This window comes from Aythya marila, assembly GCF_965140915.1.
Source record: "Aythya marila genome assembly, chromosome: 2".
NCBI classification, from domain to species: domain Eukaryota; kingdom Metazoa; phylum Chordata; class Aves; order Anseriformes; family Anatidae; genus Aythya; species Aythya marila.
The window spans coordinates 66,953,353-66,967,713 of NC_139043.1; the positions used below are offsets into that span (position 1 = coordinate 66,953,353).

The 14,361-nt window shown below is 43.1% G+C and overlaps 1 protein-coding gene across 1 annotated transcript; it reads left to right on the top strand.

Moving 5' to 3' along the window:
* Positions 1-2,152: 2,152 nt before the first annotated feature.
* Positions 2,153-4,545, top strand: LOC309874242 (very low-density lipoprotein receptor-like). The gene has a single exon (XM_082752261.1). The coding sequence runs from the start codon at positions 2,215-2,217 to the stop codon at positions 4,213-4,215; it is 2,001 nt and encodes a 666-aa protein (XP_082608387.1). The 5' UTR covers positions 2,153-2,214; the 3' UTR covers positions 4,216-4,545.
* The last annotated feature ends 9,816 nt before the right edge of the window (positions 4,546-14,361 follow it).

The window sequence follows — 14,361 nt, forward strand, 5'->3', positions numbered from 1 at the left end:
TGGGTGTGGAAAGAAACCCACCAGTTCAAGTTATGCTGCAAATATTTAGGATAAAAGATCATCCGTCCTCAAACCAAACCTTATTACTCATATGATGTCTAACATCACAGGTAGTGATGCATTATGGAGGCCTGACAGTAGAACTAGTGATTCACCTTCTTAAACAAAAAGTTTGTCAAGTTGAACAAGATCATTTACATTCACCTAAGGGAACCGCTTCTATATCGGATTATACTCCATGTGACAGCAGACCTACCAAACAAATAACGTGAGCCCTACATGACCTCATAACCTAGTAATTTCCACTGACTTCAGTAAAGTAATTTTGGCACGGGAGATGAAGTCTGATATCTATTGAGGTAGTATTATCAACTGAAAGTGCAGGGAAACAATTAGCCAGGCTTTTCATGGCAGTGTTTTATTGCCTTTATAGATGTTGAGGGATTTCTTGAAACAGCAAAAATCCCATGGCTTGCTGTAGCTGAGCAAACCAAGCTACCAGGGCAACTATGAGAAGTTCCCATGACAGTGTTCCCACATCGCCCAATTGAGGAATTCAGGAAAATATTGTTACCAGTAGCTGGCCTCAAGGACAAGGTCTATGTGACTGCTAATCACAAGGGGGTTGTTTTCTTGCAGGTGGGGTTGTTTTCTTGTAGCTGTTTGTCTGAGTGCTTTTGACCAATAATCTTGTGTGAAACACTGTCCACCCCTGTTAAGTTCTCTATAAAAGTTAGGCTATTCGGGCAATAAAATGGAGCATGATCTGACTCTACGGTGTGTCTGTCGTGCTTTCGACCGTGCTTCCTGCAACATATGGCGCCCGAACAGGCTGAGACCTGAACAGGACCCGAACGGAACATCGCAGCTTCGCCGGGACAAACATCGCAGCGCAGCGGGACACCAGCGGCGCCGGCACATCCGAACGCAGGTAGACCAGGAGACCAGCGGCGCCGGGACCAGCGGCGCCGCGACCTCGCCGCGCCGTCGGGACTTCGGAGCGCCCATCCGACCGGCGCTTGAGCGGACCGGACACCGGCCCAGAAACACGGTACACAGGACTCACGGTGAGGCGTGGTATTCCCGCTGAGACACGCGGAAAACCGCGGGGAACGGGGTTTTGCGGCGGGACGTGGAATTGCGGAGGGCCGCGGGAAACGGAGTTGCGGCGGGACGTGGAATTTGCGGAGGGCCGCGGGAATTAGAGTTGCGGCGGGACGTGGAATTTGCGGAGGGCCGCGGGAAACGGAGTTGCGGCGGGACGTGGAATTTGCGGAGGGCCGCGGGAATTAGAGTTGCGGCGGGACGTGGAATTTGCGGAGGGCCGCGGGAAACGGAGTTGCGGCGGGACGTGGAATTTGCGGAGGGCCGCGGGAAACGGAGTTGCGGCGGGACGTGGAATTTGCGGAGGGCCGCGGGAATTAGAGTTGCGGCGGGACGTGGAATTTGCGGAGGGCCGCGGGAATTAGAGTTGCGGCGGGACGTGGAATTTGCGGAAGGCCGCGGGAAACGGAGTTGCGGCGGGACGTGGAATCGCGGAGAGACGCGGAAAAAGGAATTGCGGTGAGACGCGGAATCGCGGAGAGACGCGGAAAAGGGAATTGCGGTGAGACGCGGAATCGCGGAGAGACGCGGAATCGCGGTGCGATACGGGCCATCCGAGATCGAGTTGCTACGGGAGACCAGAGGCGTCAGTGGACAATGGCGGCCGACCCTCACCGTGTGGCGAGTCGGCACAGAGCAGAGGGGCGGAGATCAGGACTCTGCAGCCTGTCTGACGTAACCATGGAGGCAGCGGCAGCAGCGGCTGTGCTGCTTCTCTCTGGCATTCTTTTTATAAGAAGTTATCTTGCAATGCAAAAAAAGACTATTCGTCCCCAGATCGGTGTTATAACTATGTTTCTGGATAACATTCCGTGGGGTTGCCACATTCTACAGACTATTAATGACGATTTAGCTCTATTGCAGGGCAGGAGAGCAGAGACGCAGATTACACCGCCAAATGACCACCGTCAGGCTCGTTCACAAACAGCTTCTAGGGTTGCAGCTGGCACGGCCTGCAGCCGTATAGCAGACGTTACACTCTCTTTCCTAACTAGTAATCATGTGTCTCATCCATTTGTGGTGAATGGTCAGTGGCAAAAAGAAAAGGGGGAGAGTAAGGGGCGACAAAGACGGAAACGGTGCCAGGAGGATGCCACTGACACTAACAGCATGGGTAATAGGAGTAGTATAAGTGACACAGGTGACGGTGCGGGGCGGCGGCAGGCGCTGCCGCGCTGCGGGGCACTCTGCCTGCTGCTCGCCCTCGCCGGCCTGTGCACTGCTGCCGACGGTGCTAGAGCAAAATGTGAAGACTGCTCAGATGGCAGTGATGAGAGTGCTTGTGTGAAGAAGACGTGTGCTGAATCTGACTTTGTGTGCAACAGTGGTCAGTGTGTGCCAAATAGATGGCAGTGTGATGGGGATCCGGACTGTGAAAATGGGTCTGATGAGAGTGCTGAGCTGTGTCATACGAGAACATGCCGGGTAAATGAAATCAGGTGTGGTCCTCAGTCAACCCAGTGTATCCCAGTGTCCTGGAAATGTGATGGTGAAAAGGACTGCGACAGTGGAGAAGATGAAGAGAGTTGTGGCATTGTGACTTGTAGTGCAGCAGAATTCACATGCAGTAGTGGGCAATGTATTTCCAAAAGCTTTGTCTGCAATGTTCAAGATGACTGCAGTGATGGTAGCGATGAGTTGGAGTGTGCACCTCCTACCTGTGGTGTTCATGAGTTTCAGTGCAAGAGTTCTACCTGCATCCCTATCAGCTGGGTGTGTGATGATGATGCTGACTGCTCCAACCACTCGGATGAATCTTTGGAGCAGTGTGGCCGCCAGCCTGCACCTCCAGTGAAGTGTGCTACGAGTGAGGTGCAGTGCGGCTCAGGTGAATGTATCCACAAGAAGTGGCGATGTGATGGAGATCCTGATTGCAAGGATGGAAGTGATGAAATTAACTGCCCTTCTCGGACCTGCAGGCCAGACCATTTCAGATGTGAAGATGGGAACTGTGTCCATGGGAGTAGGCAGTGCAGTGGTGTGAGAGACTGTCTGTATGGCACTGATGAAGCAAACTGTAACAATGTTATTCAGTGTTCTGGACCTGGCAAATTCAAGTGCAGAAGTGGAGAATGCATAGATATCAATAAAGTGTGTAACCAGCAGAGAGACTGCAAGGACTGGGGTGATGAGCCCCTGAAGGAATGCATCATAAATGAATGTGACTGTCCAGCTGGGTTTGAGTTTATAGACAAGAGAAACTGTGGAGACATTGATGAATGTCAAAACCTTGGTATCTGTAGTCAAATGTGTATCAACCTGAAAGGTGGCTACAAAAGTGAACGTAGCCGTGGATATCAGATGATTCCTGCTACAGGAACCTGGAAAAGGTCATACTGGTACAAAGACACAAATAACACCTGTGATTGCAATGACGCTGCTAAGCAGGGTTTAGGGGTTTGTAGCATGGAGACAAGGGGTAACAACTACAGTGTTTGGAACAATTGTACAGCTTTGGCCTTACCTCCTGATGTGCTTCTGATTTGTGGGGATGGGGCCTGGCAAGGTATCCCTGCAAATGCTATCAGATGTCCATGTTACATAGATAAACTCATTGTATTTGCTCCTAGCTTGTTACAGTTGCGTGAGATCACCAGACATAAATGGACATTGCTTGCATTGGATTGCAATGATAATGTTGAATTGTGTGGGGTTGCAGCTAGAGCGGCATTAGCAATTTCAGTGCCTGGAGTGGCATCTGCGGCCGCATGTAACAACTTAGAAAAATTGGTATGCTGGGCCGAGAGGCAAGCCTATGCCACGACAGAGATACTTGAGGAGATGTTACCAGATCAAAATAGTCTGCAACATCTGCTTTTACAGGATCAAGCTGCTATTGACATCTTGCTTTTGGCTCAAAGGAATGGGTGTGAGGACTTTAAGGGAATGTACTGTTTAAACCTTTTTGATCATAATGTGTCAATTCACAAATCCATTACTTTCCTGAAAGAGCACATGAGAAAGATTCAATATGGTATCAATCCTTTCAATCAATGGTTCACTGACTTGTTTGAAACAAAGTGTAGATGGTTGCTGGGTTTAATCACAAGGGGATTAAGGATTTGGTTTATGGTGGTGGTAATCATCGTTGTGTGTTGTAAGTATAGCTAAAGAGTTACTTGTAAAACTGCTGTGTCAGGCTTGGTTTGCTCAAAAGAAGAAGGGGGAATTGTTGAGGGATTTCTTGAAACAGCAAAAATCCCATGGCTTGCTGTAGCTGAGCAAACCAAGCTACCAGGGCAACTATGAGAAGTTCCCATGACAGTGTTCCCACATCGCCCAATTGAGGAATTCAGGAAAATATTGTTACCAGTAGCTGGCCTCAAGGACAAGGTCTATGTGACTGCTAATCACAAGGGGGTTGTTTTCTTGCAGGTGGGGTTGTTTTCTTGTAGCTGTTTGTCTGAGTGCTTTTGACCAATAATCTTGTGTGAAACACTGTCCACCCCTGTTAAGTTCTCTATAAAAGTTAGGCTATTCGGGCAATAAAATGGAGCATGATCTGACTCTACGGTGTGTCTGTCATGCTTTCGACCGTGCTTCCTGCAACATATAGATAATGTTTCATTCTAATTCTGACTACCAACACAACAAACCTAATGGGACAGCACTGTTTTGGTTACTGTCTGAGCACATTAATTTCATACCAGTAATATTGTTCAAATGATATAGTTCTGAAGGACAATAAGCAATGACAATAACTGTCTTGCTTTGTTTTACAGTGGCAGTGGAATTTATTTCCCCCCGCTCCAGTAAAAATAACAGATCCTTATTTTTTCAGACCAATTTAACTGCAGATGTGAAGTCATTATATATATACACATTAATTCCCTTTCTTCACACCAAAATAAATGCAGAATAAAGGCTTTTTGCTTTAAATTCAGACTGCAAACAAAACATGTTTATGGCATAAGAAGGGTCATATGTGACAAGAAATGCTAGATAACTGATGTTCGAGTGAAGTTCCAGTTTTCTGAACAAGCAAAAAGCTGTTACCGTAAACAATGATATGCAGCAAGTACAAGTACAGGACATCTGAATAGAACAAGAAAGGTCAATCTTGAGGAGAAAGAACTTGGTTAATTATCAGGTTTTTAAATATCCAGATGGATCCTATAAAATCATCCTATTTAATAATTCAGTTGGCTTCAAGGTACCTACAAGACATATGCGTGCACACCAGCTCTAGTATACATCTCTGAATATAGAGAGAATTTCTCCAAAAAACATTTCTGGGAATGAGTGCATTTCTTCACCACTGGAGTTGATGAAAACACATTGGGGAAATCTGGACAGCCTCTTAAACATTTCATAATCTGTAAATTTTCCAAATGAAAGAGTTCTTCAGCAGTCTCTCAGGGATGTAGAAATGTACCATCAGATGAACCATATAAATCAAGGAAAGTTTAAGGTCTAAAACCATGGTAATAAAACACAGTTCAAGTTGTAAGAAGTGGCAGAACATTTTTCAAATACCAATAGATTGTGTCTCAATTGTACTGAAGACTGAAAATAAATAATGGGGCAGAAATAACATAATTCATTAGTGCCAATACACAGTAGTAGGTAATAAAATTATTCAGAGCTGCAGAATCATTAATCTATGCCAAGTGACACAAATGAAACAGAATGTCTGAAGACAATATTGCAGGAAAAAACTAAATTGAGAACATGTCAAGGAATCTGAGCTGCTTGTGAAGAGCACTGTTGTTTGTCTCAAATAGGTAGTATCATGGTTTTAATCATAGCGTATTGTAGGTTTCTGGAGCCCATTTTAGCAAGTCAGGCAATTTCCTGCTGTAGCTTAACTTCTTTCCACTTGAATTCCCTGCAAGGCCAGAAGGTACAACAATGGTCAGATGACTGGAAAGAAAAGACCACCTCTCAGATATACTGATTCAATATTTGGAGCTACAGTGGGTTGTGAGCAAAATGTACTGCTGGTGTCAGCTGGTGGCAAGCATGAATGGGAGCTTAGAGGGCAGCAGGGTGGGAGAGCAGGGGTCTAGATTTTGCCATAGAAAAATAGGACCATATAGAAATTTGAGCAGATATAAGGAGATACTAAAACAAGCTGGAAACTGAGAGCAGGTAAACTGAGGTGGATCCACAGCAATTTACCACAAGAAAAATATATCAGGGGACCAAAAGTGGAAGAAGAACAACACTGAAAGCAAAAGACCCAGAAAGGTTCATCTTAAGGTATCCACGGAAGGAAAAGAGCAAGCAGAACCTGTAATCCAATTCTACAGTGTTGGGACCCAAAAGGGTGAACAAACTTTTATTTCAACATATTGAAAACTAATCTGCTGGTAGCAGAATGGATTAGCAGCACAAAAGATAAACATTAGACTTTTGGAATTCGTTGCATACATTCAGGCTGTCATACTTCAACATCCCAATAGAAATCACTGGTATTAAAGGCCATTTCAAAGTGGGACCTTCCTGAAAGTGCTTCAGAGCAGCACTGATCTTCCATGATGGTGGGAAAAAAACTAAATTTGCTCATGAGACTGTTCCTGCTTTAGTTTCTAAATTAATCTGGGACCAAATGCCCAAAGACAGATACATGGTGCTAATGACAGAAGCCTCTTGCTTGTAAGAAACAGCATGTTTTTCTAATTAAAAAGAAACCCAGCACATGATATAAGCGAGTGGCTGATTACCTAAGAGACTGGCTCAGTAGCTGGAGTTTTTTTGTAGTAGCAGCCATGGGATTCCCAGAAATGGTGCTGTAAAGAACACCAGTTCAGCATTGATTACTGTACACAGAAATGCTGTATTCCATCATCCCTCCCACAAATTGGTGCCTGATTTTATAGCCAAGGAGATCTCAGAACAATGATCAGCATTCCTACTTCTATTTTTAGTAAAAGGTGAGATGCTGAATCCTGTCTTCAAGGAGAATAGTTTGCTTTAATAGAAGGAAAAAGGATAATTAAAGACTTCTTCCATCTTGATTCAAAAATGATTGTCCAAAAACATGAACTCAGTGATGGTACAAAACTTGCATGTTTTAAGTTTTTCTTCAGTGTTCTAAATACAACAGTACAATACTATTGTGCTGGAAATTGGAAGACAGCTTTGCTTTGGCACAGAGTATGATCCAGTGGCTTGAGGAGTTCAGTGGCTTGGATCTTCTGGACCTGGCTTTCCAAAGCTCCTGACCCCTAAGTGACAGTAGGTCAGTCTTTTGGTAGTGTTTATTCCATAGCAAACAAAGTGAGGTAGAGTAAAGGAGCCCTGAATTATGACAAATGTATCAAGCTCAGTGTGATTCCATGGAGATAAAGAAATCTGGCAAGCATGGAGCTTGCCATAAAGAACAGGATAATTTGAGTCCATACATGTGTCCAGACACATTAAAAGTGTTTTCTTTTACTGTGCTCCAATTGGCAATATCCTTCAGATATCCTTTTAATTGCTCTGGGGTAATCCCAGTTTCACCTTCCTGTAACTCTTTCCATTGTGAAGAAGGGAAAAAAAAAAAAAAAAAAAAAAAATCAGACATGGAAAGAGAGAGGCTCCCCAAAAATGTTTATTCAGAGTTGGAGCCTAGTTTAGCTAAACTATGGTGCCTAATTTTGTTAGTTTTGTTGGATGGGATCCCATTAAACCTTTTATTTTCAAGAATGTTGTCGTTGCTCACTCCCACATGCTTTATATGCCTCCTTGGGCACTACTGTTGGTACGAATTTATCACAGGTCATGAAATTCCAGCCTGTGTACAGAGCCAGAACCCAGCCCATGTGTGGCAGGAGTTTTGCTTTATGGGCACAAGGAGACTTGCTTGCAGGAAGCCCTCTCTACCTCTCAAGTTGAATTGTTCTCTTCCTCTTCAACAGCATGAAGCTGTTTCAATTTTTTCACATTCACTTAAACCTTTTAAGTCTATTCACCGAGGCACTGGAGAACTTGCTATGAAAGCACACTGGCCTCAGTCCTACATGAAAGGCTTTATTCTTATATTTAACAACACAATAAGTCTTTTTTTTAAAAAAATGGACATATTAAATACTGCTTCTGCTGAAGTACACTAGGTTGGTTCTCCTGGTAATTATTTGATTGGAACATCAGTAAATAAGTCACCAGGTTAAAATAACAGTTAATATGCTTAAGTATAGGAATTCTGCAGTGGGGACAGAAGAAACACCATCAAAACACCTGTAAAGGAAAGTGTTCTTGTTTAGTAATGATTGAATTCTTACCCTTGCTTGCTGACCAGCAAAGAAAGCCAGCCTCTCCCACTACCAATCAAGATATAAACATGTGGGAACAAGGATTCCCTCCCTGGGAGGAACTGTGTGACAAAACACCAGAGAATTTCAGCTGGTGTAAAATTGAAAATGACATCTACCACTTTGCAGACAGTCATGGCCAAGAAAGGCACAATCCTTTTCCCCCCAGAAGTCGGTAATTTGCTGACCTGTGGTTACTATCTTGATGTATCTGGTGAAGACAAAGGAGAGACAGCCTTTGAAAAGCAAACAATGTTTTAAGGATGTTACCCCTTTAAACAGGAAACAGTCAACCATCTTACATTTCAAAGCAGAACAATGAACTAAGCAGACAACTGCAGACTTCCTTGATAATAGTGAGTTAGTTACAAGAAGATCTCAGGCTCCAGTCAGTACTGAAAGAAAGAACTCAGATACAACTCAGATACCGCAAGCTTGCAGCAGAACTCTTTTTTTCCCCCTCCCAGATCTGGAGTGCAGTAGGAAATCCTAACCTTGTAATTATAGTCAACGCAAAACAAAAGTGCTGATAATGAGATAAAGATGACAGCTACCATCTTTCTAATAAGGGGGGGGGGGAAGTAAACAGACATGAGGTAATCTACACTGTAGACTTTTTTTGGTAGCTACACCTGGTTTGAAGAAAACATCAGAAAAAACACCAATAAGGAGTGGAGAAAAGTCTCTTCACAGAATCCAGCTATCGTTCAGTTCATCTTCAAATGGAGATTTGTAGCTTTTCTTTTAAGAATTATTCACTATACTTTAAATAAGCTGTAAAGACTTTTCACACATACCCACTTTTATAAAGTGAGCTAGTAGTTCATATTACTAGACTACAGTAGATGCCTCTATCTACTGCAGTAGCATGCCTCTAGTCCCTTTCTGTGCAGAGCTACACATACAGAGCTTCATTTGACATACGAATGTCACGGTGAAAGTTCTCCTGCCCAAAACTCCTTCTGGAGATAGGGTCTAAGAACATCCATCAGACCCAATAAGCCTCTTCTTTTGCCTCAGAAAGTTTGTGTAGTTATTTAACTACATCCATACATGTGTGCTTTTTCAGGTTCACTGATGTCAATCAGATACAAGATGCTCTAAGACCTGTGAGGGGTGAAGGACAATCTCAAGATTCATTTTTCCATTCTGTGCATTAAGAAATTCCTGGATAGTTCTCATGAAGAGAAAAAAACAAACAAACAAAAAAAAACACGAAAACAAACAGTTTCTTACTGGCAACTCTGAGGTTACCTTAACTCTATGAGCCTTGGAAATTGAACAGGCGAGGTGATACAACTCATCTATATACTTTTCCACTGTAGGTTAAACAACAGTGAATTACCTCCTATTTGCTGCTGATCAGAAGTGCAGCAAATATGAAAGCTGCAGCCCAGTTCTGGCTCATGCTGTACTCACTGAATCTTTAGTCCAGCATCTTGCAGTGCTGGTGTTATGGACAGTGCAGGGGTACCCTTGAGCAAGGCCAGTCCCACCTCACAGAGGGTGGCTCCTTTGCCCCTTATAACTTAATCTATCCTCATGCAATTAAGCTTAAGAAAACCAATCAACTAGCTTTCTGTTCACAAGAACAAATCTGATGTATTGTTCAGCGTTATAGCCCTTTACAGCTAAATCACAGAATCACAGAATTTCTAGGTTGGAAGAGACCTCAAGATCATCGAGTCCAACCTCTGACCTAATGCTAGCAGTCCCCACTAAACCATAGCCCTAAGCTCTACATCTAAACCTCTTTTGAAGACTTCCAGGGATGGTGACTCCACCACTTCCCTGGGCAGCCTGTTCCAATGCCTCACAACCCTTTCAGTGAAGAAGTTCTTCCTAACATCTAACCTAAAACTCCCCTGGCTCAACTTAAGCCCATTCCCCCTCGTCCTGTCACCAGGCACATGGGAGAACAGACCAACCCCCACCTCACTACAGCTTCCCTTGAGGTACCTATAGAGAGCGATAAGGTCACCCCTGAGCCTCCTCTTCTCTAGGCTGAACAAGCCCAGCTCCCTCAGCCGCTCCTCGTAGGACTTGTTCTCCAGGCCCCTCACCAGCTTCGTCGCCCTTCTCTGCACAAGCAGGAGAGTCACCCTTCTCTGCACAATCCTTTGCAAGCAGGAAATAAATTTAAGCCAGTTACATTCATGCTAACAGTAATATTGGCCACCAAGTACATCACAAACCAGCTTAAAGTATAGCTGTATTCAGATACTTAAGCATGTTGATTCATTAAAAAGGTGCTTATACATTTGGATTTTGTATGGAAGAGCATGCTAGTATATTTCTAAATCTCAGAGGGTAAAAGAAACAGGGTGGTGTATCTTTCAATGCTTTCAAGGAAAAAATCCCTTCCTTCAACATTCTTACGATGAACCTTAAGAGATTTTTGTCTAAGAATTAGACTTTGTTGTAAACTACCTCTAATTTTATTTATGTAAGTGTGGAATAAGCGAGGACTTCTATCTTATGAACACTCAAGGTAAACATATCAATTCATCATGTTGTGACGTGTTCCATAAACTCCAGGAAATACCATCATCTTAAGCGCATGTTTCATTCAGGCTCCCACTTCATTCCCAACATAACAAAAAAGATGAAGTCATAAGAACTAATAATCAAAGATACTTTTGAGTCCCAGTGCTCCAGACTCTCCAAGTTCTATAACAACAGAACACACTTAAAGAATAACGATGTTCTTCATATTTTTTTTCCTGTTTCTGCCATTTACACAGTCCTAAGGGTGCTGTCTTGGAAAATAACAAGAGCTACTACAGAACAGCTTGTTGCCAGCATTGAACATCAGTGTAAGTGAAACAGAGATCAACGTGAACTGTGCTTTACAAAGCCTAACTTTGGTTATATGCTTGATGGCATATTCAGCTTCAGACAGCTGGAGGTTTTGCCACCTTCCTGTTCCCAGCTGGTCATCCCAGCTCCCACACCACTCCTCTGGAAACTGGATTGAGGCAGTAACTATTTAAGCAGGTGCTGTTTCTGAGCAGTTAACACTTTCTCTACCTCTTTCTTTCTGCAATATGGAAGATCCAGAAATATTTTTAGGGATACCAGGGCTAAAGGAACAATTGGATAGTGTCTTCTTCGCTGAAATGCTTCCCAGGTGAATAGCAGATGATCATTATCTTTACACCAAATGAGTCAGACAACTTCAAGTTGCATGAAATATATACAGCAAGAAAGACTTATTTTGTTAGGTATGTCATTAAATATCCACCATATGGCACATGCCACTAATGGCATGGCATGCTACACTTATTCAAGGAAACCATTCAAGTATCCACAAATAGTGGAATTGCACTACTGTAAAAAAAAAAAAAAAAGATACAGCTGAGAGAAGAAAGATTCATTATAGGCTGCAGTATTTGCTAACTACATGTAGTTAACAGCAACTATTTTACATGTGGTGTGCTTTTCTCTTCCATGTCCACTGAATGATGTATTTCCTTGTAATTCGCATCACTCCTCAGGTTTCAGGTTTGCAGCTCTTTTGAGAATATGTGAGAGAAACTGCTTACTATCACCAGAGGTATACTGTGGTGCACAAGCTATTTTAGAATTCAGGAAGTGCTGGAAAAACAGAAGTCATTCCACTGAATCCCACCCCAAAGCTGTCTCTGCACTGAGGCAGCAAGCTGCTGCACATGCCATAGCTGCTCTGATACTGCCTTCCCTTTTTCATTGCTCTGACACTTTCAGAAATTCTACATTAACCTTCAGAGGTCAGTTCAATTAATGAGTTGTGTAAACCATTTCATCAATTTACTTCCAATTGATGAAATTACAAAAATAATCTCTTCGTGAATTCATGAGTCCTTCTGTGCTCCTCGTGTGAAATAGGTAATTTATGCTGCACTTACAAATTACAAACTTGTTTAGGTATCTGATTGCTAAAACCCTAAAATAAGCATGGAGGAACAGAGGTGAGTTTATGGACATGAAACAACATTTTTCAGGTCTTTCACTGTATGTTAAAATACAGCAGTAAGTCAGGAGCCAATATATATATATTTTTTTTTCCACTTGCAGCTTCATATAGAAAAGCAATTAATCCAAGCAAGGCTATGTATGCCAACAATTGGATACTAACTTCAAAGCTCTTCAATCTGAAGAAAAAATCACTTCTAGTCATCATTAGCTTCGAAGGTTCCCCCTATACCACACCCTGCATTGACATGCCTCCAGCAGTGGGCTGCCATGGGCTGCCCTTCCTGCCTCTGCTCCACAAGGTGAACTCCTTCCCTGCACGGCTGTATATTAAATTCCCATGCAGCTGTCTTACACCACATACCTTTTCTGGTGTTAGAATAAATGAAATTAAAACAAGAAGCCAGACCTGAATGGTCCAACAGGGTTTAAACAGAATATTTCTAGAGAATTGTGCTCCCTGGGCAGCCCATTCCAATGCCTAACAACCCCTTCAGTAAAGAAGTTCTTCCTAATATCCAACCTAAGCCTCCCCTGGCGCACCTTTAGCCCATTCCCCCTCATCCTGTTGCCAGGCACATGGGAGAATAGTGCAATCCCCACCTTGCTACAGCCTCCTTTAAGGTACCTATAGAGAGCGATAAGGTCACCCCCGAGCCTCCTCTTCTCCAGGCTGAACAAGCCCAGCTCCCTCAGCCACTCCTTGTAAGACTTGTTCTCCAGACCCCTCACCAGCTTCATCACCCTTCTCCGGACTCTCTCAAGCACCTCCATGTCCTTCTTGTAGTGAGGGACCCAAAATTGAACACAGTACTCGAGGTGTGGCCTCACCAGAGCTGAGTACAGGGCAACAATCACTTCCCTAGACCTGCTGGCCACACTGCTTCTTATGCAAGCCAGAATATCAAGTAGGCTGAATAAATCGTAGCTGATCGCTCCCAGTATACACAATATGTGTTTCTCAGAAAGTTGGAATGAAAATGCATGTATAGAAATGCAACCTTGGATCTTGCTTAAATTGTATAAGAGGATCTTAAGAAAAGAGTAACGCTTAAAATATGTATATACACGCACAAAACAAACTGAACAGAATACAGCCTCAGACAATACTGGTTTAAAACTACTTGTTCTAACAGCCTATCAAGTATCTGAGACTCATACAGCATGAAAATAAGTTTTTGCTAGTGCTGAGGTTATTTTATAAAGCTTGGTTTGATTTCCAGACAGATATGCCTCCAAAATGCCAGAACTCCTGCATGCCTAAATACCAGACCCGCTAAAGGTCTGGTTATGCAGAACCAGCTACCTCAAAGTTGTTGGACCACCATCATACCTAACTACCTTCTATCAAGAGAGCAACAAGGAGCATGCCCTTCTCTCATTTTATCTTTACCATACATTCTGTTTACTGCCATGTTACTGCCCAGCCGGTCATAAGGCTACATTAACAATCAGTAAAGAGGTTTTATTTTTTTATTGCCTGACCAGAAGATTGCTCTATCCAGCCATGCCTGGAGGATATCAGCATTCTTTTCTCAAAATTAAAAAAGGGACAATAAGCATTCCTGGGGACATAGAGTGCAATACAAAGCAAGTTCCCACACTTATCTTTCTCAGTGCTTTAATTAAATGCAGTCTTCATGAATTACTGACTCTGAAGGCCTCTCTAAGGAGAAGGTAGACACTTTTCCCCAAACCTGGTTGATGAAAACATCTAAAAACGTAATTGAAGTTTTACAAGAGACATGTATCTTTGCAGGAGACAAGTTTTTAGATGGGTGAAGCTAAAGATAACTTGAAGAAAGTGGCTATAAAGCTTACTTTTGTCTCACTTTTTTTTCCCTGCTTGTAAACCTAGCAGTTTTGTTGATTTTGCCTTAAAATAAATCTAGTTTTCATTAGAATCACAGTCTATTATAGTCTTTCAAATGGGCTCTACCAACCACAGGACCTAGACATCCCTGTTTTTAGGAACAGTAGCCCATACAGAGACTGAGATCACCATTCTCATGTGGTAGAATCCCCAGAGAAATCCAGGGCACCCCATGAGTCACTCACTGATCAG